General features: G+C 56.5%; 1 protein-coding gene, 1 long non-coding RNA gene and 1 other non-coding gene across 3 annotated transcripts; all 3 read right to left on the bottom strand.

The window, feature by feature from the left end:
• Window positions 1-6,056: 6,056 nt before the first annotated feature.
• LOC132244170 (collagen alpha-2(I) chain-like) lies at window positions 6,057-9,939 on the bottom strand. The gene is made up of 2 exons (XM_059715213.1): window positions 9,767-9,939; window positions 6,057-9,395 (listed from the first exon to the last, which is right to left on the bottom strand). The coding sequence occupies exon 2, from the start codon at window positions 8,739-8,741 to the stop codon at window positions 7,377-7,379; it is 1,365 nt and encodes a 454-aa protein (XP_059571196.1). The 5' UTR covers window positions 8,742-9,395; window positions 9,767-9,939; the 3' UTR covers window positions 6,057-7,376.
• Window positions 9,940-13,259: 3,320 nt separating this feature from the next.
• On the bottom strand, window positions 13,260-14,862 carry LOC132243902 (uncharacterized). Its single transcript, XR_009455473.1, has 2 exons — window positions 14,356-14,862; window positions 13,260-13,496 (listed from the first exon to the last, which is right to left on the bottom strand). It is a non-coding gene; the product is annotated as an uncharacterized LOC132243902 (long non-coding RNA).
• Window positions 14,863-25,071: 10,209 nt separating this feature from the next.
• TRNAS-GCU (transfer RNA serine (anticodon GCU)) lies at window positions 25,072-25,153 on the bottom strand. The gene has a single exon. It is a non-coding gene; the product is annotated as a tRNA-Ser (tRNA).
• Window positions 25,154-25,638: the final 485 nt, after the last annotated feature.

The following is a 25,638-nucleotide window of genomic DNA, read 5'->3' as shown; positions in this document are numbered from 1 at the left end:
TTGTTCAGGCTTTGCCCTGAAGAAAAGGGAAAGACTGAAACCATTTTGGGGGGGTGGGGGTGTGGGAAGGGTAACTCCAGCCACGGTTTAAAGGCTTTAAAAAAAGAATCCGACACAGTCAACTTGTTAAGAAATACACTGTTTATCGGAGTAGTTTTTATGCAGGGAATCTTTGTGCCGTCAGTCACCCAGGCCGGGGTGGAGTAAAAGCACTTTGCAATATCAACCTATCTGGACTTTATTCTTGGGGACAGCAAGACACGCCAGTCGATAGCGTCCTTACTGACCTAAATGCCAAAACATCTGCTGGAGCGACAAATCATTTGTTGGCCGAGTTCAACTTGCAGCCTCCGCTTCCCTGCTGTTAATCAGCCTTCTCTCCATGCAGCTGGCACTGCAGTCAATGAAGTTACTACAGGAGATTAAGTAAAACCACGACCCTCTCCTAAAAAGCAAAGCGCGGCCACAATCTTTCCCTACGCAGCAGGGGAAAACCATGCATCAGATACCACCTGCCTACAGCCACCTTGGGGTGTGGGGGTGGAAAAAAAGGGGTCTTTTTTTTTTAAGATGGATTCGGTGCCGCTACGACCTGTTCACAACCTCCACCAGCGAGAAGGTAAAAATAACTGAAGACCCGTCCTGCCAGCAACGCCAGCGCGGGAGGGACGGGCGAGCGGGGGGCACGCGACTTCGGGCTTCTCCCCGCCCCGAAGAAAAGCAGCTGTCCATTTATTCATTTATTTTTAACAAGGATACTTTAACACGTCCCCCCCCAAAACTCACCCCCAAACACAACCGAGAAACTGATGGCGGGCGCATCGCGGGGGAGGACCCAGACTCGGAGATCACCCAAGGAAAAAGGGGGAGGCGGAAAAGAAAAGCAAGTTCCTAATTCCCCGAAAATCAGCCGAACAACGAGAACAGATGCCCGCAGCAGCGACCGCGGCGAGCCCGTGCCCCGCGCAGGGGCTTCCAGCCCTCCTTCACTTTTCTACAAGCAGCGCAGGGGGCAGAAGAAGCCTTGGCCCGTCCAAAAACAATCTGATCGTTGCAATAATAATAATGATAATAATAATACGCGGTCAGGAGGTGAATAATTAGGAGAACGCACCACAAGGCACAACTGCGTAGTAAGGAGCACGCCGAGGAGGGGTGTTTTGGGGCCCGGGGCTGCTCCATGCCGGGTCGGGGCACGCGCAGCGCCGGGCACCGCCGCGACATGGCGGCCCCGAGCTCACCTTCTCGGGCGCGCGGTTCCTCAGCTCCAGCACCACGCGCTTCATCACCTCCACGGCCGAGCCCGCGCGGGCAGGGAGACCTGGGCCGCCGCCGCCGCCGGCCGGAGCTCCGCGCTGCTCAGCGGCCGGGCGCGCACTGAGCCTCCATGCCATGGCGCGCCGCGCCCCCTCGCCCAGGACACGCCCCCCGCGGCCGGCGAGGTGGGGCCAAGGAAGGGGCGAGCGCTTCCTCTCGCTACGCCGCTTCCCATTGGAGGAGCGGCGCGGCGGCGGCCGATTGGCTCCGCCGGACGCCCGTCGAGGCTCCGAGCTCTTAAATGCGACTGTTGGCAGCGGCTGGGTGCCATTCCGTGTGACGCGGTTGGGTGGTTTGGTCGGCGGGGTCAGGGCTGGGCGGCTGGAAGCAGACTAATGAGGTGTTATAGGCGCTAGAAAAGGAAAAGGGACGTGTCTAGGTGTTCGGTGCGAAGGCAGAGATTAGCCGAATGACGGGCTAAAGATAACACTGTGTTTAGTGAAAACTGCAGCAAGGAGCTGGCAGATACTTGTGCAAGGGGCTTGAAAGAGGAGGGGTGCTGTTGGGACCTGCTGGCTTCCGGTCCTGATTCCCAAACGAAGGCTTTCTGTTTCGATTGGGGCGCGCGGCGTCTGGGGTGTCGCTTTCGCGGGTGCTGCGCGTGCCGGGTAGTGCTTAGCCCTGTTCGGCGTGCACGCCTGATTCACCAGAGGAGAAACGTGGGGGCTTTCATACAGGAATCAACAGTTCAAAGCCTTGCGGTGTTGGGGGCTTTCTCAGCGCTTTGCGACGGGGCAAAAATGATTTGTGACAAAAAACCCACTCGGGTGAAATGGGCAGTTTCTGAGGGGCGCCGAAAGGGACGCCTGACGTCTAGGAAACTGGAGAGCCGTGGGTTTAGTTCAGTGCTGTGCAAATACCCGGTTGTTGGGGTGTGCAAGGGCAGCGGACGTGCTCAGAAAGGCTGCCAGATTCCAAGAGCTGTTGGCTCCTGCCAGCCTTGTGGCCTCGCCATCTCTCGGGTTTAGGGGGAACGGGCAACGCAGACTGGCGTGCTTGATTAGTGCGAGGGACTGGTACGACGAGAGCCCCGACACAATAGACGCCGTGAAGACGAGGACTGCAGGCGTGTGTCGGGGGTAGCGGTGAAGCTTCGAAGGACAGAGAATAGCGCGGTCGGGGTCAATGAGCGGCAGAGATTTGACCTGTCAAGAAGACCAGAGTTTAGGCTGCAGTCGGTATTGGGCCATGAAGCCCTAGGCAGCAGTTAACAAACAATGTGGGTGTCAAGGAAATAAACCCACCTGGGATGCTGCGTAGCCTGGGTGTCGGGTCTGGCAGGCAGCGTCTTGCTGCCCTTGGACTTCTGGTCGTGGCTCTGAAAGGGAACGTGCTGAAATTCAGGTTGCAGTATTGAAGGGAGTCATGTAACTGCTCCCTCCCTCCAAAGTTTGAAACTACTTGCAGAAAACTTATTATTATGTTTTTCTTGCGCTTAACTTCTCATACTTATCGTTAAGAGTAAAAAAGAACGTACCGGGACACCAGAGGCCGAACGCAGCACCCCCTCGTGGCGAAGGGGATTAATTCCAAGTCTTTGGAGTCAGGCTCTGAGTAGTGTTATTTTAAGGTGCTAAATGGACTTTAAAGAAATGGAAAATCCTGGGTCATGCAAACAAACGGAGCTGCGTCGATGTAAATGGGAACTTTTGTTTCGTCTGTGCGTGCCCTAAGGCAGCAAGTACTTCGAGGTGCTCTCAGGGGCCCTGTGGTCTGTGGCTGCCTCGCAGAAGGGCTGTGGCATTAGGCTAGCCCCTCCCACTTACATTGGTCTCCTGGAGGGTGACTAAACCCTGAAATGCCTGGGTGGGATGGGAGTGGAGCTGATGGATGGGGAAGTAGCTCTCAGGACCCGCTTTATGCGAAGGGAGCGGCTCTTCTGCAGAGCCAGCAGGGAAGCAACACGTGCCCCTACCCCATAACCCCTCATGCAGTGGGTGATACTGGCAGGGCAGGAGCAGCACAAACCCTCAGACATGAGCTGTGGGCCCTCCTTACAGATCAATTCAACTTCAATTAAATTTATTAAGGATTGTGGTTGAAAGCCATGCTCCCAAAAACATGAGAAACATGCAACCATAATAAAAAATAAATTTAAGCTAAAAATAACGAATACAAATGTAATAATAAAATATAGCTAACCATTGGAAATAAACGTTTATTATTCATACTCCGGACATTAACGTAATCGAATAGAAATATAGTGATAAATCAGGTCATGAATCTATAAAAATGTTATAGATAGGCCTACAATTGACTCACACTTTATCACTGTATTTGATTTTACTATCAGCCTCATCAACAGTAAAGAATGTTTAGCTCTGATCGCTGTAGCCTTATAAGCAAAAATTGCAAGACGGCTTACTAAGTATAGATCTGTTTGCTGGAAAAGTCAGATTAATTTCTCTCTGTTTGAAAAGTATTTCTGCAAGAATGGTGATAGATACTTTCTCCAGACGTTGTCATATGAAGAACATTTTAAAACCTAATGGATCGCTTCCAGACCTCCTAGTGGAGTTGGGCTCTTGGAATGGGAAGTCGACACTCAGCCAAAACAGTTGTAGGCAGCTCTTCAGTCCTGAGTCTAGTCAAAGAGGATCACCATTTATTGTTGAGATCCAGCTGTAAATACCTTCCCCGCCCCCCCCCGCCCAATTCTTAGATTATAGAATCTAATCCCATCTCTAATCTCAAAAGAGAGTTGGAGGAAGACCCAAAAGAGCTCCAAGAAACTTATTCTGAGATATGTCTACATGGTTACTGGCAGCGTAACCCCATACTTCAGCACCATATAGGATCTGAGATTCAACTTTGACTTGATATACTAATACAGGATCTTAGACTGATGATCCTCCTGCTGTGGTCTCATACAGTTTCTTTATAGCCACGACTGGTTGGGCTGCCTCAGTTCTAAACGACTGAAAGTGGTGCTTGTTTCCATGATGGAAAAACTGTAAACCTCATACTCAAGTACCTATAGGTTTTAACAACTTTGAGTTCATTTCCCCGCGTGTTCCACGGTTATTGCATCAAACAGCTTCCCCAAGACATTATTTTGGGTTTATCATAATTTATCTTTAAATTGTTCTGTCCACAGAAGATACTGAAAAGTTGTAATTGCTCTCTGTAACCCAGTGGGGGTTCTTAACAGTATAATGGTGTCATCCGCGTACATTAAAACAGGAATTGGAATTACTAGTAATTTTGGGGGGTGAAAATGAGCATCCTGCATGCTTCTGATAATGTCATTCATGTAACAAAGGGGCCGAAATACATCCTTGTCTAACCACAACCCCCTTCTGTAGCTGAAATTTCTGTGCAAGTTTGACCCTCAGGCCCCTACTAACTTGGGCTCATGTATCTTTATAATATTCTATCAGCAGGTGCAAAAGAGAAGGGTCAATCCCATAATTCAACAATTCCTTCCAAAATTTAATTCCATCTGTACTGTCAAAAGCTTTAATGAACATATAATCAATGGTACTTGATCCCCTAACAGTGGTCTAGGTTGAATTCTTTGAGGTAATGTTAGGGTAGGATACATTAATTGATCTTGAATTTAAAGTTAACGGTAGTGTCTGTAATCTTAGACTTGGGTTATTAATCCCTATATCATTGAATGATGGAACACCAATTCCCTCCTCACTGATCCAACTCCAGAGGCATCTTCATGTTGATGCCACCTGTAGGGTCCCTTCCTGCCGTGAGCCATTGGTCCTGCCCCTGGTCCTGTGCCGGAGGAACAGCCGCCCTGTCTCCACCTACCTGGCCACATCATATGGGTTGGGGGGGTGGTGCCGTGAGCCACGGATGGGCCTGTTCCCATGAGGGGTTGGGGCCCCCAAGTGTTGCGTCATCCCAGAGCCAATCTCCAGAGGTGCTGAGCAGCCCCAGGTCCAGCTGAAGTTGCTGGAGACCAGAGGTGCTTGGCCCTCCTGCAGATCCAGCCCTGGGTGTCTCAGGCTGGGGTCCCAGATGCTGCGGCAGCTCCCGCGGGGGCTAATACCACTGCAGGCTCTGTCATTGCTCGATTGCTTAGACTCCACGACTAATATGGGTAGCTTATTCCAATGCCTGATGGCTCTCCTATCAGCACTTCAATATTTCTTAGCTTTTAGAAGAAGATTGGATTAGTTCGATGCATTCAAGCTGGCCATGCTTGCCAGGAGTGTACGCAGCGGCAGAAGCCACCCTCTTCCCATCCCCATCTCCCCAGATAAGACCCTCACGGCTCCTCCCTGCTCCCGCCCCAGCTGGGGAGCGCCCCTTGGCGTCCCCTTCGCTTCGGCACCCAGGGCAGTCGCCCCACTTGCCCCCCGCCTTGCTACGGCACTGCTGGAGGCCACATCCTTGGAGCATGCCGATGTAATGTGGAGATGCTGAGGCTGTACCGCTGTGCAGCGTAAGCAGGATGCCACGCAGTGCCTGGAAAAATGGGCCATTGATTCCTTCAGTAATAAAGCAAGGTAGAGTTGCACCTTTATCAACTAATTAAATAAGACAAATATGCATAGAGAGCATAAGCTTTCCAAATATATAGACAGACAGACAGAGCACAAGCCTCTTCCAATCTTATTTCATCTAGAACCCGACATCTGACTGACTCTCATGGCTCGGCACCTCTTCCCTTTCTCTGCACCCTTCATGATTTCACAGCAATCAGCACCCACGAAAGCAGGGAATCCCCTGTCTGACCTCACCCATGGGGAAACGGGGGCAAACAAAACACCTGGAGCACATTCATCAAGAACCACCTTTACTAAGAGAGACAGAGAAAAATATCACATCCGAAATATATGGAAGGACACGACACATCGTTATCAATCCACTGCCGACAGGTCAGGGCACAGTGCTGGAGCCCTGTCATGCTGGAGGTCTGGAACTCGTAGCCACGAAGGTGTTGTAGGATGTCCCCACGTTGAAGAGGGTGAAAGGCAGATGCCAAATGCACTCTCTCTCAGTGCTGTTCCCATGGGAAGGACCTAGAGATGGTGGAATTGCAGGGGGGGATGGGAAGTATACCACCGTTTCCCAATGCCAACTGTGGGGAGTCAGTGGGTGCCCATTTGTGATGCAGATGGGAAAAGATAACAGTGCCCTAGAAGAAGACGACCAGGAGGGCGAGCACCTGCCCGAGCCCAGGGAGAAGGTGGATTCCTGGGTGTCCCTCCCAGCAGGCAGGTGGGGACTGGGAGGTGCCAGTGGGGCGCCACCTTGGAGGCCTGATGGCGCAAGGGAGGCTTTGTGAGCCTGACGTTGGGGACCTTGTTCCGTGGATCCCGGGACAGCCGGGCCCTCGTGGTGAGGCAGGGCTTGGAGAAGGTGCGCTGGAGGCACCTCAGGAAGCGGCAGCACAAAGGGACCTTTTCTCTGGGCACCGATGGGGTCCTGCTCTGGCGTTTCTTTTCTTTGGTGGCCAGGAGAGAAGTGGCTCCGTCCATCTGCTGGGGGGGGAAATGCGTGGTGCTGGTGCTGACAGAGACAGTTCGGGGTCGTTGGTGGGAAGCTCTCCTCAGCCTCCTGTCCTGCCTCTGGCTCCCTCTCTCCAGGGGCTTCTGGTCCAGATTGGAAGGACCCAAGGGGTCCCCTGGAGATGAGCGCTGAGGCTCTTCAAGGGGTCCCTGGCAGCCGCCAGGGCCCAAAGAGCCACCTGGCTTCCTCCCCTGCTTCTTGCTACTCATTTGACAGACCCCATCCGGGGCTTGGGATGTGCGGAGCCAGACGTTCGTGGTATCGTCCAGGCCCTGCTCAGATGTCCCTGCCTTCGCCTGACCCATCACCCCCTTCCGTGTCCCCCGGGAGCCTCCTGTGGGCGGCCCCTCCTGAGCTGGCCCGCCGGGGGCATCTAGCCTGTAGCTCAGGCTCATCTTGTGGGCGTGGACCTGGCCTGGAGCCTGGACATCCAGCTGGGTGGAGAAGGCAGCTGGCACAGGGGCCTGGTGGGGGAAATGGCACTGACACCCTGGGGGCACTGCTTCTTCAGCAGGTCAGCAACAAACTGGAGCTGCAGGTCATGAGCGCGGAGGGAGGTCAGGATGGAGGCCAGGAGCTGCACCCGGTCAGGGGGCTCTACATGGTCTGGCCTGGGTGCGGGCCTGCCTGCCCCCACAGGGCACTTCTTGGTCCCTCCCTCCCTCCTTCCATGGCCGAGGGCCTGGCCCTGCACCCCGTCCCCTCTCCCTGGGGAGCCTGTTGGTGTCTCCGGGGGTGCCGACGAGGCTTTCTCTTGCCACAGCCCTCGAGCTGCTAGCACGGGTCGCTTTTCCCTGCTGGGGCTGGCTGGAGCCAGGGGGTCTCCCCTGCCTGGGTCCCATCCCGCTTTCCCCACCAGGCTTGTGGATTGGCTTGCGGGGCAGCACTGAGGCTGGTCGGTGCCTCCACGCAGGCATGGAGGTCTGGGATAACGGGACATCGGTCCCCGGGGATATCTCGGAGCCTGGGGGCAGCTGGGAGACCCGTTGATCCCGTTCCCAGCTGGTCTCAAGGCTGCGCTGCTGGAGGCCCCTTCCTGCACCAGCCATGGAGCTTGTTGAGGCCTTGGGGCTTCTTGCCATGACCCTTGTGATCTTCCGGAGCAGCCCCTGAAGCTCCTTCAGGCTGCAGCTGGCACCAAGCTGCCCAGAGTCTCCTGGCCAGACCGCACGGGCTGGCTTTCCCTCCAGGCCACAGACGTAGGGGAGGTCAGGCGCCTGCCCACCAGCCTGATGCAGCTCTCGGCTCCCAGTTGCCACTGGCTGCCCGCTGGGTGCCCCCCTCTGCCCTCTGGGGTGCCAGGCAGGGGGCAGCTGGGTGCCTTTCCTGGGCTGTTCCAGGCTCCACCGCTCCCTTCCTCCATGGCGGCCTCTCACCGGGGTGGGAAGGAGGCATCTGATGCTATTTGTTGTACTTCCATTGGAGGTACGCCACGGGTGGGACAGGTCCTTCTTTCCTGGATCAGTCTCTGCCCCTGAGGGCATTTGGCAAGAGGCCGGGCCTGGCTCCTCAGTCACCTCCTGCAGCTGCTTCCCCACGAGGTGCCGCTCTGACGCATCCTGGGAAGCGCAAACATCCTCAGATGGGTCTGGGACCTTGGTGCTGGCTTCCCCTGGCAACACGGTGGTGTCTGCAGGATCCTGCTTGCCCGGAGGCTCTGGGGCCAGGAGGTGCAGCTTCCACTGCAGGCTGGTGCACCCCAGTGGCCTGCAGGGGTTCGGGGGGGGGGGGTGGCGGTGCTCTGGGCCCTTCTCTGGCTCAGCCGTGCTGCAAGGCTTCGCCCGAGGATGGCCCTGGGCGGCTGAGGGAGTCTCTTTCCCACACGGAGCCATCCCCTGGGACCCGCGGGCCAGTGGAGGCTGTGTCTCCGGGCTCCCCTGCTGGAAAGAAGGCTGCAGACTGGTGTCAGCATGGGGCGTGGGCTGGCTCAGGGCAGCCTCAGGGAGGCTCATGACCCTCAGGGCCCGGCAGGGCAAGGGCTTGGGGAGGCAGACACAGGGCTCCTGGGTGTCCAATCCTGGAGGCTGCGCGGCCTTATCCCGTGGGTCGGATCCAGGCTCCTCTGTCTTTATGGCCTCAGCCTCCTCACACTGTGGCGCCTCCTCAGGCAGGGCGGGCAGCGGGTGTGAGACCCGCAGGGCTGCGCGGGAATCCCGAGGGGTGCGGGAGATGCTCTTCCAGAGCCGGCGTCTCTCAGCGTACGTGGGACGGGGGCACCGGACCGGCACTGGGGGGATCAGACGGGCAGTGACTTGGCATCCGGGCTGGGGAGGCCCAGCTGGCGCTGCAGCTCCAGGCACCAGATGTGGAAGTCCAGACGCTGGGCAACGCCCGGCTCCAGCACTGGCACAGGCATGGGCTGACTCTGACACCCATCTGCCTGTCCTGGTAGGGACTTAGGGGGGTGCCAGGCTGGGCTGGGGAGAGCCACGCCATCTTCCTCCCAAAGCACAAAGGTCTCCCTTAGGCAGGCCAACGGCAACGGCCCCACGAAGGCATCCCCCACAGCAGCATGGCTGGGAGGTTGCATGAAGGGAGCGTCAGGGTCCTCCGTTTCCTCAGGCTCCTCGGAGATCCAGGATGGTGCAGGACATGCAGGTCTGGGCCTATGGCAGAGATGAGATGCGGGGCAGGGCACGTCCCCTCCACCCCGCCCCACACGGTCCAGACCCTGTGGGACGTGGGGCGGGGCCATGTCCTCCCAAAGACCACAGAAAACATGGCTTCCAGGTCCCCTCTGGTTCAGATCTCTCATCAGGTGCCAGGTCATGTGCTGGAGCCTCCTTTCCACCAGCTGCAGTGTGCGCTCGAGGCTGAGCCTGTGCCCAGGCATGGGGCAGCTGCAGGACAAAGAGGAGGGCATCTCCTATGGCTGCATTGCCCCCTCTCCTCCTCCCTTTCCTGAGCCAGCCCCATCCCTGGCAGAAAGGGGTCCCTCAGGCCCCGGGAGGCTGCAGGGGCATGGGGCAGTGCTTACTGTGTGCACTGGCGTGGTGGTGTCTCCTCCACGTGTCCCCAAGCTGCTGTAAGGGAGAGAGGAAGGAGCTGGCGTGGGCCTGGGGAGACTCTGCCCCTCCCCAGCCGGCACCCCCAGCCTGTGAGCGGGGCCCTGGCTGCTCCTCCGTGGCTCCCATGGGCTGGGAGGAGGCAGGGGGCCATGGTCTTTCCTGCCCCAGGCCAGGGCCCGAGGCTACTCACCTCTCAGCTTGGCTCTTCCCAGTATCTGCCTCAGCCTCCGACGAACGGTCTGCACACACAGAGAGCAGCGGGCTAGAGGGCAGCTCCCTGGACCCCACAGGGCCAGAGAACTGGTGCCCGCCCGGCAGGTCCCACCATCCCCACGGGGACCCTGAGCAGAGGGACAAGACCCTCTAGCCAGGAGCCTGTCGTCCCAGCAGGAGCATTAGCACAGCCCTGTCACCATCCCCGGCCTCAGTTGCAGCCGACACCCAACGCCTCTAAAAACAGGTTTTGTTTTGTTTAGTTCGGGGTTTTTTTTAAAGAAATGTTTCATGTTCCAAGCCAAACCAGCCGAATCGAGTCTAAATTCATGAGTCGGTCCAAACCATAAGTGGCCCTACAACTGGCAAACATCCTCCACCCCCGCCAGGGGCTTCAGATCTTGCCAAAGTCTTTTGGTGGGCATCCTACGTGCAGGCCCGAGTCCAGAGACTTGGTGTTAAGATGCCCCCAAGTTTCGCCTGCCCTCAGTCATACATACGGCCGCAGATGCAAGTTAGGGAGGAGCCTCCCATTTCCAGAAAGTGGGCTTGAAGCCCCAACCCCGAGGCGGGTACTAAACCATGCCAGGGGAACAGTTATCCCTGGGAAGACTCAAGGAAACTGCCTTAATTGACCCAGTTCCAGGGTGTTTCCCTTGCCTCTACAAGAGGGTTAAGAACATCCTGACACATGGAGCAGAAAGGAGAGGAGGAGCCAACCAGCAAAGCCCAGAAGCCTCCTCCCCTCTGCCCCCCCACCTACCTGCAAATCCAAAAGCCCACTTGAGATACGAGTAAAACCAGGATGGATTTGACGAGAAAATCCATACTGGTAAGTTGCCAGGGTGGTGGAGCAGAAGATATAACAACCTCCCTCCTCCACCTCTTTCTTGGCAACTGCCCACCTGAGGGTCCCTGGGCCCTAGGAGGTAGTCAGGGAGTGACATCATGGTGAGGTCAGAATGGGAGGGTCCTTGTGAGCTCATAAGGGGGCAACAGACCCTGCCTGGCTGCACTCAGGGCATGAACTACTCTGGTGGGAGCAAACCCATGGGGATGTAGCTGCAGAGAGGGAACATAGGCTTTTGATGCTGGGGCCCCCTAGCATTTTAGCCAAGCTGCTAGGATGAAACTTCCAGGAGTCCTGGATCCCAGAACTAGTGATCTATTGATGAAACCTAGGAGTCCTGGATCCGAACTACCAGCTCCTTCCTTCACGGCACCAAGCCATCTCCTCCACGCTGAATTAAGCACAGAAGTGCTATATACTGGGTCAGACCAGAGGTCTGTATTGCCCAGTCTCTTGTGTCGCACCATGGCACCATGCTGGAAGGGAGAGTAAACTGTGTCTGACCAGGGCTATCCATGGTTTCTCACTTGCAGCCTCCAGCATTTAAGGTCTAGGAAGCCCTGATTCAGAGGCCGTGCCCCTCATTCCTGTGCTCAATACCTACTGATGCCCCTTTCCTCCAAGAATATGTCCAATCCCTGTTTGAACAGTTTCCACCACATCTGGTACAATGGGTCCCACACTAATGACCTGCTGGGTTGCACCTTTATCAGCTCCCTACTAGTTTCATCCTGGCACCCCAGTTCTTGTACTGCAAGAGAGTCAATAATAAATCCCTATTGACTTACTCTTCCCCATTTAGTATCTTGTAAACCCTTCACATGGTCCCCCTCAAGCAGGTCTTCTCTAAACTGAATAGACCTGGCCTCTTTTACCGGCTCTCATGTGGAAGGAAGCCCCTCTGTGACACTCATGATTCTTGGTGCCCCTCTCTAGTTCTTCGATTTCCTTCTTGAGATGCGGGGACCAGACCTGGGCACAGTCTTCAGTGTGTGGGGGCACCATGGATTTGTAAAGGGGAATCCTGAGACTTTGTTTCATTTACAATTCTCTTCTTTAGCCATCCAGCTGGTATTTTTTAGCCAGCTGTCCGCAATTACTCCCAGATCTCTTTCCTGTGTGGTACCAGCTCATGTAGAGCCCATAATAGGTAAAGCATGGGTTATTTTTGCCCATTTGCATCACTTTACACTTATCAATGCTGGATTTTTATCTGCCATTTCATTGCCCAGTCACTCAATCATGCAGGATCCTTCTGTAGTTCCTCGCAGTCCACCTGGGTCTTTACCACCTGAAATCACTTTGTGTCATCTTGCCGCTACCCCCCTTTTCCTTAATGTTTCAGCTTGGAAATAGCCAGCTGCTCTCTGAGGCTTCAAAGGAAGGCCCCAAACCAAGAACTGAGCACTGTATCAGAGGCCAGGTTCTGCCTTTAAGGGGAATAAATATTTCTTTCCGGCCCCTACAGCCCCCAGCAACAGCCAGCAGGTACCCTGAGGCACAGGATGAACCCAGGAATTACAACCCCATGACACATGCATATATAACAGTATGCTCTATGAGCTAATTAAACGCATAACAGGGAAAAAGAGGAGGAAAGAAGGAAAATTGAGCGGGGGAGGAGTTAGGCTGGGAGGAGGGGCTGCCCAGGCTGGGGAGACTCCCGGAGATCTGGAACCCAGAACGTGGCTTAGGTAGATCCACCCTAGAGGCCAGTGCCGAAGCACCAAAGTTTGATGCCTGGGACAAACCCCGCAGTGGCAGCCCGCCCTAGCCCCCTGCACAGATCGGGGGGGAACCCCCCCATGCTTGCCAGGAGTGTACGCAGCGGCAGAAGCCACCCTTTTCCCATCCCTATCTCCCCAGATAAGCCCCTCACGGCTCCGTCCTGCTCCCGCCCCAGCTGGGGAGCGCCTCTCGGCGTCCCCTTCGCTTCGGCACCCAGGGCAGTCGCCCCACTTGCCCCCCTCCTTGCTGTGGCACTGCTGGGGGCCACATCCTTGGAGCATGCCAATGTGATGAGGTGGAGATGCTGAGGCTGTACCGCTGTGCAGCGTAAGCAGGATGCCATGCAGTGCCTGGAAAAATGGGCCATTGATTCCTTCAGTAATAAAGCAAGGTAGAGTTGCACCTTTATCAGCTAATTAAATAAGACAAATATGCATTGAGAGCATAAGCTTTCCAAATATATAGACAGACAGACAGAGCACAAGCCTCTTCCGATCTTATTTCATCTAGAACCTGACATCTGACTGACTTCAGGCTCTCATGGCTAGGCACCTCTTCCCTTTCTCTGCACCCTTCATGATTTCACAGAAATCAGCACCCACGAAAGCAGGGAATCCCCTGTCTGACCTCACCCATGGGGAAACGGGGGCAAACAAAACACGTGGAGCACATTCATCAAGAACCACCTTTACTAAGAGAGACAGAGAAAAATATCACATCGAAATATATGGAAGGACACACGGTTATCAATCCACTGCCGACAGGTCAGGGCACAGTGCTGGAGCCCCGTCATGCTGGAGTTCTGGAACTCGTAGCCACGAAGGTGTTGTAGGATGTCCCCACGTTGAAGAGGGTGAAAGGCAGATGCCAAATGCACTCTCTCTCAGTGCTGTTCCCATGGGAAGGACCTAGAGATGGTGGAATTGCAGGGTGGGATGGGAAGTATAGGACCATTTCCCAATGCCAACTGTGGGGAGTCTGTGGGTGCCCATTTGTAATTTGTGCCAAAGTCTTTTGGCGGGCCTATGTGCAGGCCTGAGTCCAGAGACTTGGTGCTGTTGTCCCCAAAGGACAGTGAGTTCGTGCCCGGTGCACTTTTGCCAATAAACACACAGGGGTGAAGGATCCAACTTAATCTTTATTTCTGCGCAGAAAGTGGAAGTCCCCTGTGGTGACGCAGGGCTCACAGGATAAGATGGGGGAGCCGTGGGAGCAATTAGCAACTGCACGTCTCCCTCCTCCGGCTCCTCCGGACATACTGTGGTGACCCCCCGTAAAGCCATTACCCCGCTTCCCCTAAATATCCCACACGACTTCTGTGTAACCCCATCCCTATACAAAGTCATATATGCCTCTAATAAAGCATCTCATCCCACTTCCCTTGGTGCCTACAAAACAACTAACTGCAAGATTGTGCTATAATCCAAAGACCCGTTCTCCGGCCAGGCTGCAGCATCCGCAAGTTGGTACTGTGGCCAACATGTATTGCAATACCGAATCATCTGTTGTTTCATCATAGGGTCGCTTCCAAACTTTGGGCAGTTTTTCAAAATGCATCCTAAGGGACTGCAGGGTGGAATCTTGGACTGGTTACTTCCCATTGTCCGACTACCGGACGGCGACCGCCGCTCAGCCTCAGAACCAAACTGATCAAAGGGAGCTCACGGGGCTGCCACCCGATCTCACTCGCCTAGGGCGTCTACACGGTCGGAACTTTTAAAGCCGTCTCTTCCCCAACCTGCTCAAAATATGGAAAGAAGTACTCACCAGTCCGTTGAAACCTCCCTCGCCCCGCCCGATTTAGTTGGTCCTTCGAGCGTTGCGCCATTGTACCCCTCCACGACTCCGTCAGGCAACCAGGAGACGGTCAGACCTCCGACGAATAAGGTCGGTGGTGCCTGGCCCTCGCGCCGTCCACAGTTGTTGCCGGAGCCAAAGAGGTGGACCGGGCAAGGCAGTCAGCTAGGGTCCCATCTGGGTCGCCAGAAATTGTTGTCTCCAAAGGACAGTGAGTTCGTGTCCGGTGCGCTTGTGTCAATAAACACACAGGAGTGAAGGATCCAACGTAATCTTTATTTTTGTGTAAAAAGTGGTGTTTGGCAATCGTTTATAAAGTAAGCACCCCCACCCCAGTGGGCGTCTGCCTTATATAGCTATGTAACAGGTTAAACTTGTTGATGTGATGAAATGTGTAGCAAGCCCAGCAAGTAACCCCCCTTCCAGCTCTCTCCCAAGTAACCCCCCTTCCTTTTCTGGGACTTCGTTGATATAGCTTTTTTTTTAGCGAGGCCAGCAATTAAACAACTAAGCAACAAGCGATCTTTTTTAGCCTAAACAACCTATTTTATGTCTTTGGTTAGATAAAATATATTTTTTAAAACATATAAAGCTGTTTTCGAAGTATAGAAACTGTAGTGAAAGTTCAGGGGTGCTCATCACAGTGGCAGATGCATCATGAACAGGGAGGACGGAGGGGCATGGGGAGGGGAGGAGTTCAGCTGTTCATCTGGGGGCAAAACAGCATGGGACCATCCAGGCCAGGTGAAACTTGTGGGAGAAGGGCAGAATCAGGGCACGCGCAGGGTGGGGTGCAGGCCAGGTGAGAAGAAACTAGTGTGAGCGGGATGGGGTTGGATCTCGGCCCCTCTGCTCACACCCAGGAACAACCAAAGGGTAAAGGAGAGTCTCCTCAACTGGGAGCAGTACGTGGTTCTCACACTTGGTTCAACGGGGATTTCTGTCCCAGCAGGCCTGACCTGGGCCAGAAGCTCTGACCTCCAAACCCCTGGGGTGAAGTCCTGGCAACTCACCTGCTCAGTGCTCCCCACCTTCGCCTCCTCCCCTCTGCCACCGTGTCAGCACTGGGGGTGGGAGGCAGAGACGCTGGTCACCTCGCAGACACCCCAAACCCCCAAGCCCTACCACTTCCACCAGCCCATGCCCCGGCCTCCCCTCTCTCCAGAACCCCTGCCCGTCATGGAGGCGAGCACTCAAACGAAGACTCGCCTCTGTCAAACTCTGCGTCCCCTTGACCTCATGGGACCCTGCCTCCGTTTCCTGGCAGCTGCTAATGCTCCTGGTTGCACAAAAAGGAGCTGGTCAGAAATGGGTCCTGGACTGAATCTATCCCCACCAGCACCGGAGAAGGAAGGACTCCCCTACCTGCAAACAGCACCACTTGCAACATGCCATAGCATGGCCCAGAGCCCACCAGCTACCCAGGACAGCCCCGCACTTCACCCTGCCCTCTCTGTCCCCCACTTACCTCTCCAGGGTGGCCAGCACTCCTCCGCCATCCCCTCCATATCCATGGGAGTCTGGTGCAAATGAAAAAGTAACATAGCAGTGAAGAGAAAATCAAGCCTGTGGGCCAGCGCTGGCATGTGGTGGAGTATGTGGGGAGGCTGGGGGGCAGTAACCCAGGGAGCAGGGGAGGTCAGTGCAGCACAGACCTGTCACCCCACCGGTCCCACTGTGCCATCCACACAGCTCACATGGTGCCCAGCGCCGCACACACAAGCCCTCCCCCCAGGGCAACCCCCCGTCGCCTCCACTTCGGGGCTGGCACAGCAGGGGCCAGCCTTGCCCTGTGCGCACACGGGCACATGCACACTCCCCCTCCCCTGGGGCAGGGGCATGCAGAAGGACTCACCTCCATGGGGCTGTCGTCCTGTTCGCAGCCCTGCTCCCTCTGCGCCTTGAGGGCCAGCACCAGGAAGAGGTTCTGGCTCCTCAGCGCCTCCACTTGGGCCTGCACGAGAATCCCCCCAGCCCGTCAGAGCCTGCCCATGCCTGCGCCCAGCGTATCGGGCCCCGCACCCACCAGCGTTACCTCCCTGCGCACCCATCAGGTCCCTCCTCTCCCCGCACGCCATGTGTCGGGACTCTGCTCCCAGCTTCAGCAGCCTCTGGGATGTCCCCCAGCCTGGCCAAGCTTGGCCTCAGCCTCTTCCCTCCCCTGCCCCACAGCCCTGAGGACCCCTGCCCCACGCAAACTCACCCGGAGCCGCTCCTCCCTTTGCCGTGCGCTGTGGAGACAAAAAACCATTACTGGGCTGAGAGAGATGGATGGTGCCGTCCCAGAAAACACCCCTTCCCCAGGCAGAAACATGCACAGAAGGTGGGATGGGCCCTGGGCTTGTGCCCCGAGCCCTGTGCCGCACAACAGGAACAGCCAGCTCCCTCCCCAGCCCCACACCTACCAGGACAGCACAGTTTCCATGTCCTGCTCTGCCTGTGCCAGCCGGGCCCGAAGCGCCTCCAGCTCCAGCTGCAGCAAACGAGACGGTGCAGGTTAGGGAAACGTCACGCCATGGCCTGTCTGCACACGTAGCCACCGGTTGACCCCATCTGTCCCTCTGGCCATGCATTCACCCGTCATCCCCCAGCCCAGCCCCAGCCTTGTCCCTCTGGTCCACCCCTCCATGCAGCCATGCCCAGCCCACTCGGTCTCCCTCACAGCCCCCAGCCCGCCTGGGTCCCGCTCAGCTGCTGACGGCACTGCCTACCACGGGGTTTCTCCACCTGGGGAAGGAAAGAGCTGCTGGGGCGATGGACTCCCCTGGGCAGCGAGTTCCCCATCTCCCCAGGGTGCAGGGATGGCAGCCCCCAGAGCCCTGGGGTTGGGCAGGGCTCACAGGCCTGGGTCCTGAGGGTGCCAGGGGTTGGCTGTTACCACCCATCTCTGGTGAGCCCCCACCTCCCACTCAGGGTCCCAGGTGCCCTCCGACACTCTGGTTTGGGAAGGACTGTCCCTGTGATCGGGGATGAGCCCACAACCCCCTCCCTTATTCTTGCAGGGCCCGTGGAGTCGGCAGGGAGCGAGATTCTCCCCCGGGATCTCATGCCATGCATGGAGGTGGGAGGGGCACAGGGCACCTGGGGAGAGACCCCTGACCCCCAAATCAGACCCCACACAGCCCTGGTCAGGGCAGAGACTCACGGCAGCGGGAGGGTCCGGCCACATCTCGGCCCTGGCAGAGCTGCCCCGCACAGCTGGGAGGGTCTCCCCCACCCCTCCACTTCCCCCCGGCACTGCTCCTGGTCCTGGGCAGACAAGGGGCATCGCGTCAGCTGCACCCACTCTGCTGACAGAATGGGTGGGTGCCAGGGCACGAAGGGATGAGGGGCAGTAAGGCTGGGGAGGGGTCTCCTGGCCCAAACAGGCATCTGGAGGGTGGAAGAAAGTGCTGTGGGGCTGGAGGGGCTGGATCCGCTCGACCCCTGGGAATGGAGACCGAGGAGGGAGAGGGGGTGCCCCCATGCAGAGACCTTGCCCCGTCCCCATGCAACCGCACAAGTCCCCCAGCTCAGGCGACCCAAACTCACCGGGTGCAGGCTCCCTCCGCTCCTGGCCTGCCCCCAGGGGAGGTAAATCCGCAGCGCCCTTAATGGCGGGGAGTCTGTCTGCTGCCCGCCTGCCTGCGCCCAGGGTGGCATCTGGTGCTGAGGGGAGACGAGGGCTGAGCATCAGGCTGGGGGGACTGAGCACCGCTGTGAGGACGGGGGTCCCAGAGCCCGTGTGGCCCCCCCTGCAAGGGAGCAGAGGGCAGCAGGGCCATTGCCACGGGCAAGACTCGGGCAGGGGCAGGGCCAGGACCGGGGCAGAGTGAGGAGCCCGTGGGGGCCAGTCCTGCTCCCCGTCTCCAGGACCTTGCTGGTGTGGAGCAGGGGGCACAGCTGGGGGCACGGAGCCGGGTCTGTCCAGGTTGGACCTGGCACAGCGGGGCTTGGCCTGCCAGGCAAACCCTGCCGGGCCTGAAGCCTCCCGTGCCACCCACCCCCATTGGTGCCGTGGGGGCCGTGCCCAGCCCTCACCCGGGGTGCTGGAGCCCAGGCGCAGCGGTGGCAGCTTCTCGCGCCGCAGCATCTGCACCAAACACAGCCCTGAGCTGCAGGAGGGCGAGAGGACCGGGCTGGCGAGAGCAGGGACGAGGCCCGGGGCCGCATCCTGGGCCTGGCACAGCCTGAGCCCCTGCCCCACCACGGCACCGTGAGTCCCGTGAACGGGCACTCACGGCTCCTGCAGGCGCGCGCTCCCGCCGCTCGGGTGGGGAACGACAGGAAACTAACTACTGAACTAACTAACTAACTAAACTAACTAACTAACTAACTAACTAACAAATACACTACTGATCTACTGAATTAAGGAACTAATTAACTGTCTAACTAATGAAGGAACTAACGATCTATCTAACCAAAGAAGTGACTACCTAATGAACTAACTACTGAACTAATGTACTACTGAACTAGCAAACTATCGAACTAATGAAGTAACAAACTATCTATCAAATTAACGAACTACCTAACGAATGAATGAACTAATGAACTACTGAAATAACAAACTATCGAACTAACGACCTAACAAACATAACAAACCAACTAACAGCGAATCAACTAACTCCGCAAACACTGCCGACCGGGACGTGCGACTGGCTGCGGCGACGCCACGAGCGCGCTGGGCGGAGCCGGGCTGACAGTTAGGCTGGGGATTGTGATGTCACACTTTTAAGCAACAGGACCATTGCCACGGCAACCAGAGTGTTCATCCCCCTGGGGCAAGGGCTGTGGGCGCCGGGGGTCTGGCCTGGCCTGCGGGGGTCCCCAGCCCCGGACGACCTTTGACCGTGACTCTTGGGGCCGGCAGCGAAGCACAGGGACAGCCCTGGGGCAGGGTCCCGGGTAACCCCGAGCCCCGGGGCCAGATCCTCAGGCCTCTCTGCTCTCTGCAAATCCTGATGAAACCTTCCCTGGGCTCACATAAGGGCTTCACTGAAGAGAAGGTGCTTGGGTTTGCTTTAGCACGTCATCCTGCACGTTCCCCTAGTCATTGCTTCCCATCTGCCCTGAGGGTTTTCTCCTCCTCCACTTCCCAGAGGAGTCTGACCCCTTCCTCAGGCCGGGTCAGGGCCAGGTTTCAGGTGGCAGATCACATCAGGATTTCTATGCAGGTACCGTCCAGGTGGGAGCTTTCACCTCTGGGGTCCAGCTCCCTGGCCTGACACATGCAGAGATCCCAGTAAATGTGAGGACATGGGGTCCCTCAGCGCTGTGGCAGCTTGTGGGATCCAAGCCTGCCCTCTTCCCCGCTCATGTCACCATGGGATACAAAGGTGACCTGGGAAATGTCCGGGTCATCCTGCCCTTGCTCTCTGGGTGCTCAGGACCAGTCCTGCCGTGAGCATCTCACCAGAGCACGTCCACATGAGGTGCCAGGGCTTGAACTCCCCTGGAGAGGCCATGGCTGGTCACAGGCCCTGTTCTGCAGGGCACTGCTGTATCCCGCCATCTTTTCCTTCTTGCAATGGAGTCACTGGGGTCACGGCAAGAAATCAGGGTCCCCGTTCATCCCACCTGACCACTGCGGCAGGGTCCCCTCTAGGATACCTTGCTTGGAGTCTTCCCCAGGACCAGGTCCAGGAAGACAGAGCAGGCCAGAGAGCACGGGCAGCCGGGCCTGCAATGACCTTGGCTGGGCAACGCTGAAAGCTCTTGGTCCCGACCCTGTGTGCATGATGCTCAACAGATGATGCTGTATCTTCAAAGTGCACACGCATTTTTTTGTGGCATGAATTCATTGATTCATAGATTCATAAACATTAGGGCTGGAAGGGATCTCAGAAGATCATCGAGGCCAGCCCCCTGCCCCAGGGGCAGGAAGTCAGCAGGGATCGTAAGATCCCGGCAAGATAAACATCCAAATGTCTCTTGAAGGTGTTCGAAGTAGGTGCTTGAACCACCTCCGGCGGCAGGCTATTCCAGACCTTGGGGGCTCAGATAATAAAGAAATTCTTCCTTACATCCAGCCTGAAACTGGCCCCCGGTTCTGTGCTGTGCACGGGGCAGTGCCGGCTGCCCGCCCTTGCAGTCCCAGGAGACGGGGCTGGGCCGGGGCCTTCTTCCAGGTGCCCCGGGGTGGGGGATTGACCACGTCCCCGCCGGGAACATGGGGTCAGGGTTCAACCCCCTCAGCGCCCTGGCCTGGTGCAGCCAAAGGCTCCAGCTGCAGCAGGTCCTCTAGGCCAGCTGCTACCCCCACATCTGGGAAGCACATCTGGGCACATTGCACACGTCCACATCCAGGTGGGGACAAGTCTCCTCTCCCCCACTCCCAGCCCAGCGTTGCTGGGGACAGGACTCGGCAGTTGTCTTGCAAGCGGGCCAGAGTGGGCTCGGGCTGAGATATTGGACCAGCCGTGTGAGTAGCCAGGCTTGACGGCACTGGTCAATGGCCTCCCCAAGGCTGCGGTGCTGGGGACGCGCTGTGTGGGCCCGGGGCAGGGCCTGCCACCGCCACCACCGCCTCCAAGAAGCTGTTGATCAAGACTGAGGACGTGATGAGAACAGCATACGGCAAAGGGATGTTACGGCAAGAACAAGATTTATTTGCACGCTTTTTTTGTAGGATAGTTTTGCAGAAAATCCATGGATTTGAGCTTCCCATACAATAATTTCAGATTTCTGACCTAGCAATGCCAGAGGGCAGCACGGCCTGGAGACCCGGACACCTGGGTGCTCACCCCACTTGCTGGAAACCTGCTGCTGGGTTGCGGGTCACGCCATTCCTGCCTCAGTTTCCCTGCTGCCCCAAGTTGGATCTGGGGGGCATCAGGCTGGGTATAATTGGTAGGAGCTGTGGCTGGGTCTGGCAGGGGTGACCAGCTGCAGAAAACAAGGGTAGGAGCTGCAGCTGGCTCTGGGGCAATGGGCTGGGTATAGCGGGGACAGGAGCTGCAGCTGGCTGTGGGGGTGTCAGGCTGGGTACAGCGGGAATAGGAGAGGTGGCTGGCCTTTGCGGGCAGACGTTGGCCTAGGTATAAGAAGGGGTATTGGTCTCAGGTTGCATCCAGCCAAGTTTAGGTTAGATCAGAGGAAAAGCTCAGGAGGCAGTTAGTAAAGCACAGGAACAGGCTCCCACAGAGGCTCTCTAATCTCCATCCTTGGAGGTTTTGAAGCCCCAACTAGAAAAAGCCTTGGCTGGGATGATGTAGTTGGGGCGGGCGCCCCTGGTGCCCAGCGCAAGGCTGGGCGTCCAGGCAGAGGTGCTCTGTGCCCTGCCCTGGGCTCAGCCCCTCTTGCCCTTTCCCCATCCAGCTTTTCTGCTTCCCCTTCTCTTCTCCCCGTGGGGGGCAGAGACGTGGCGGGGGAGCTGAAGACCGAACTCAGGTGGGTGAGCGCTTGCTGGGGTGCGGGAGGGCACCCAGGTGCCTGGGTTCCCAGATCCCCCTCGTAACCCTCCAGCCCCTGCCAGAGCAAGGGGAGCTCAGGGGTCCGGGCTCCTGGCCTGCCCCCGACTCCCTCTCCCAGAGCAGGGAGATAACTCAGGCCCCCTGGCTCTGCTGCCTGGTGCAATCTCCCAGCATGCTTTGGGCTGGGGCAGATCGCCTGGGGCAGGTCAGGACTCACACTGGGCTGGTGCCCACCGGCTTGAGCAAAGCCCATGCAGATTCGAGGCCCCATGGGGATGGCAGGGCATGGACAGCTGTGGCTGCCCTCGATGGGCACCAAGGTCGCAGCTCCCACCCCTGGACTCCCGGGTCCCAGGCCCAGCTCGTGTAGCGGTTGGGGGTTGGACACTTCCACGAGTGGCTGCATACGTCCGAAGGGCGACAGAGCTCCCATTCGCCGGGTCCTCTGGAGCAAGATCCCCGGTGATCTCCAGGACACTGTTATTGGTCACCCTGAAGATCTGCAGCCTCTTCCACTTGTTACGTCTCCTGCCATGTACTGCAGGAACGATCCTACAGAGCACAGTGCCTGGCAGCGGTGGAGAATGAGCATGGGAAGCCTTTGCATAATATTGAGTGTATGCTTCAGAGGAAATGACTCTCCATGTGGAAGCCAAAACTCATAATAAAATACAAGCCAGATGTTTGGCTACTATATGGGTGATCTTACTTAGAGGGATTAAGCTGTAGGAGACAGTCCAGCTTGGAGCAGCATCTTGCTTAGCCCTGTTGTTAACAGGACAGGAGCATGTGTTCACAAGAACTGTTCATAACCACATCGCTATCCAAGGGACCGGGATGGTGGACTGCTGGAGCCCCATTTCTGGGTACTAAACTGAAGGCTGCATTAGAGCTGCCATAACCTTGAGCCCTGCCAGAAGAGAAGGGCAGTGCCTGGGCGTGTTGTTCATCATGTAAAAACATGCCAGGGACAGCTCCCGCCCCTGAGTCTTGCTGTGCCATGAGTGCACAGGCCCACAGTGGGGAAAGCTGGAGTCTTGCTGCATCCAGGGATCTCTGGAAAACTGTGCCTTAGACACAGAGCTGCTCCCTAGTGCACCACATTGCACGTGGCGTATCCCTCCAGGGTCCGGCCTGTGCTCCATCTGGGGCAGACGTCCAGTGAGCAGTCCCTTGCCTCTTTCAGGAACTTGCAGACTGTCACTGTGCTTAGTCCTGGCTGTGCAGGGCGGAGGAACGATGACTGCACGACCCTTCTCGCCTCGCCCAAGCTGGGAACAGCCGGGGTCTGGCACTACATTGGCAGCAGCCTCCGAGATGCTGCTTTGGCTCTATGCTGCTGGGTTTTGTGAAACCAGGTCCTTGCACTGCAAGCTCCTGTAGGGTGGGAACTATCTCTACTCTGCATTTGTATATCTAGGGCAATAGTGTCCTGGTCCGTGACTGCAGCTTTCAAGTAATACCCGGTGCAGATGAAGGAGGATGCTAGTGGTGTGAGACTTGCATATCACCCCCAGTGAACTCCTTGAGGGGAGTCTCTATATTTAGCAACTCCAACTTGGACATCAGTGTTGTGAAGTGTGGCAGCAGGGAAGTCTGCATCTCAAAAGTGGCCTCAAGTGTTTCGCAGCACAGTCAATGTTGGTGCAAGGGAAACATCTAGCTGTTCCTTTGCATCAGCCAGGGAGTTGTCTACAGGCTAACATTGAGCTGCAGTTAGTTATAAGCACACAAAACAGAAAGCTGGCTGAGGTTCCTTTGAACCGTGTCCCTAAATGCATCCTTGGGCAATACAGTGCATCCCTGTGAGCTTTGCTGTTCTTAAAAAGGCTTGGAGGTAGTTGGGAAATATTGGCCTCCTTGCATTGGATCCAAAGGCATTGCCCACGCCACTGAGGTGGGGGCGGGGCAGGACCCCAAACGATCCCTACCACCTCCTGTGCAGAACTGCTCCTTCTACCCCATGTCCCTAGCAGAGGATGACGATGCTGCGAGGGTTACCCTGGGAGAGCATCAACCATGACCCATGCCAGGCACCTGGCTCTTTCATGACAGGGGGTGCTGTAGACCTAGCCTCCAGCATGCCCCACCCCAGAAGCAGCTGCATCTCAGCACTTGGTGCATAATCAACTCCCGATACAGCCTTCTTGAATCGTGTGGCTCAAACCAGGACACAGGACCCCAGGGGAGGCCTCAGCAATGCTGAACAGAGCAGGAGATTCATTGCATCTGTTGCTAATTGGCAATACCTCTGACATTTCAGTTGACTGAAGGTCATTGAGTGGCCTGTAGTTACCCGGGTCCTCCCTCCTGCCCTTCGTGTGGATGGGCACAGCATAGGCCCTCTTCCAGTCCTCAGGGACTTCTCCAGAGCGTCACGAGTTGTGGAAGAGTTTCACCAAGGGGTCCTCAGTGACTTTGGCCAGCTCCTTCAGCACTCTTGGATGAAGATCATCTGGTCCCACTGACCTGTCCATGTCTAATATTTTTAGTTGATCACACGCCAATTCTACAGCAATAGTAGGAAGGCAGTTATTCCTGCCGTGCTCATCCTGTACTCCACCTGGCGCTGTTTTCCCCTTGGTCCAGTGAAAGACTGAGGCGAAGTAGTCATTCAGGAGTTCAGCTTGCTCCTGGGTGCTGGTAACCAGCTCTCCTGTGTTGTTGAGCAATGGCCCCACACTCCCATTTATTTTCCTCCTGTTCCCCATGTACCTAAAGAAGGACTTCTGGTTGTCCGTGATTTCTGTTGCTAATCTAAGTTTGGTCGCCACTTTAGCCTTTCTTATCTGTTCCCTACATATGCGGCCATCCTTGTTAAATGTTCTCGGATTAAAACAAATGCAAATTCTTCCCTGTGCAGGCTGCTTGTCTCACGCGCTGTGTCTGTGATTTGGAAATGCATGCATGCGCTCCTTCTCCGTCATCTGGATGCAGTACTCCAACTGCGGCGTGCCCAGCGCTGCATAGAGGGGAAGGATCACCTCCCTGGACCTGCTTGTGATGCATCTGTAGATGCACAACAAGGTGCGGTTAGCCTTGCTGGCCACTTCCTCCCATTGGTGGCTCATGTCTGTCCTGGAGTCAACGATGACTCCAAGATCCCTTTCCGCAACCATGTTGGCAAGAGTGGTGATTCCCAGCCTATAGGTGTGCTGCTGGCTCATTTGCCCTGCACTTGTCTGTGTTGAATCCCAGCCTAGTCTCATGCCCCCACCTCTGCAACCTGTCCAGAGCTAGCTGGATCCTGTTCCTCCCCTCCAGCGTGCCCACCTCGCTCCACAAAAGTACCGCACGACAAGGATGGGATTCAAACCCATGCATGCAGTACACAATGGATTAGCAGTCCCTCACCTTAACCACTCGGCCACCTTGTCATGCCTGTTACAGCTCCTATCACAAAAAAAAAATCTTTCTCAATACCAAAAAACCGCACCCGTGCTGGAAGGTCTTGGGCCATTCCTGCAGTATTGAAGTGGCTGAGTCAGATGCTGGATCATGAGAAGGGTTGGCCCTCACCAAACAACTGGTCATCAAAATGTTGGGGGCGGGGGTGGAAACAACAGGTGTAGTCAGTGCTTTAATGTTATTCGTGTATGTGGCCCCTCTTATTCCCTTATTGCTCCTTTGAGACTAGGCTTTGGATTTAGCACCGATGGATCCCCCTGCAGCGATTCATGGTGCAATTGTTTGTCTCTTTTCTCTTTCTTCCTCAGGGCGCGCTGGACAGGTGCTCTCAAATTCAGCCCAAGCTGATCTTCTCGGGTGAAGCTGTCGTTTACAATGGCAAAGCGCATAACCGCGCGGGGAAACTACCGAGCGTGGTCAAAGATATTTCACTACATCGCACGTGAACTCTCGC

Source organism: Alligator mississippiensis, chromosome 11 (genome assembly GCF_030867095.1).
Source record: "Alligator mississippiensis isolate rAllMis1 chromosome 11, rAllMis1, whole genome shotgun sequence".
Taxonomy (NCBI): domain Eukaryota; kingdom Metazoa; phylum Chordata; order Crocodylia; family Alligatoridae; genus Alligator; species Alligator mississippiensis.
This window is presented reverse-complemented; position numbering and strand designations above follow the sequence as displayed.

Excerpts from the sequence above, each read along its gene's own strand:
- LOC132244170 (XM_059715213.1), bottom strand. The coding sequence starts at position 8,741 with ATGAGCCTCCCTGAGGCTGCCCTGAGCCAGCCCACGCCCCATGCTGAC.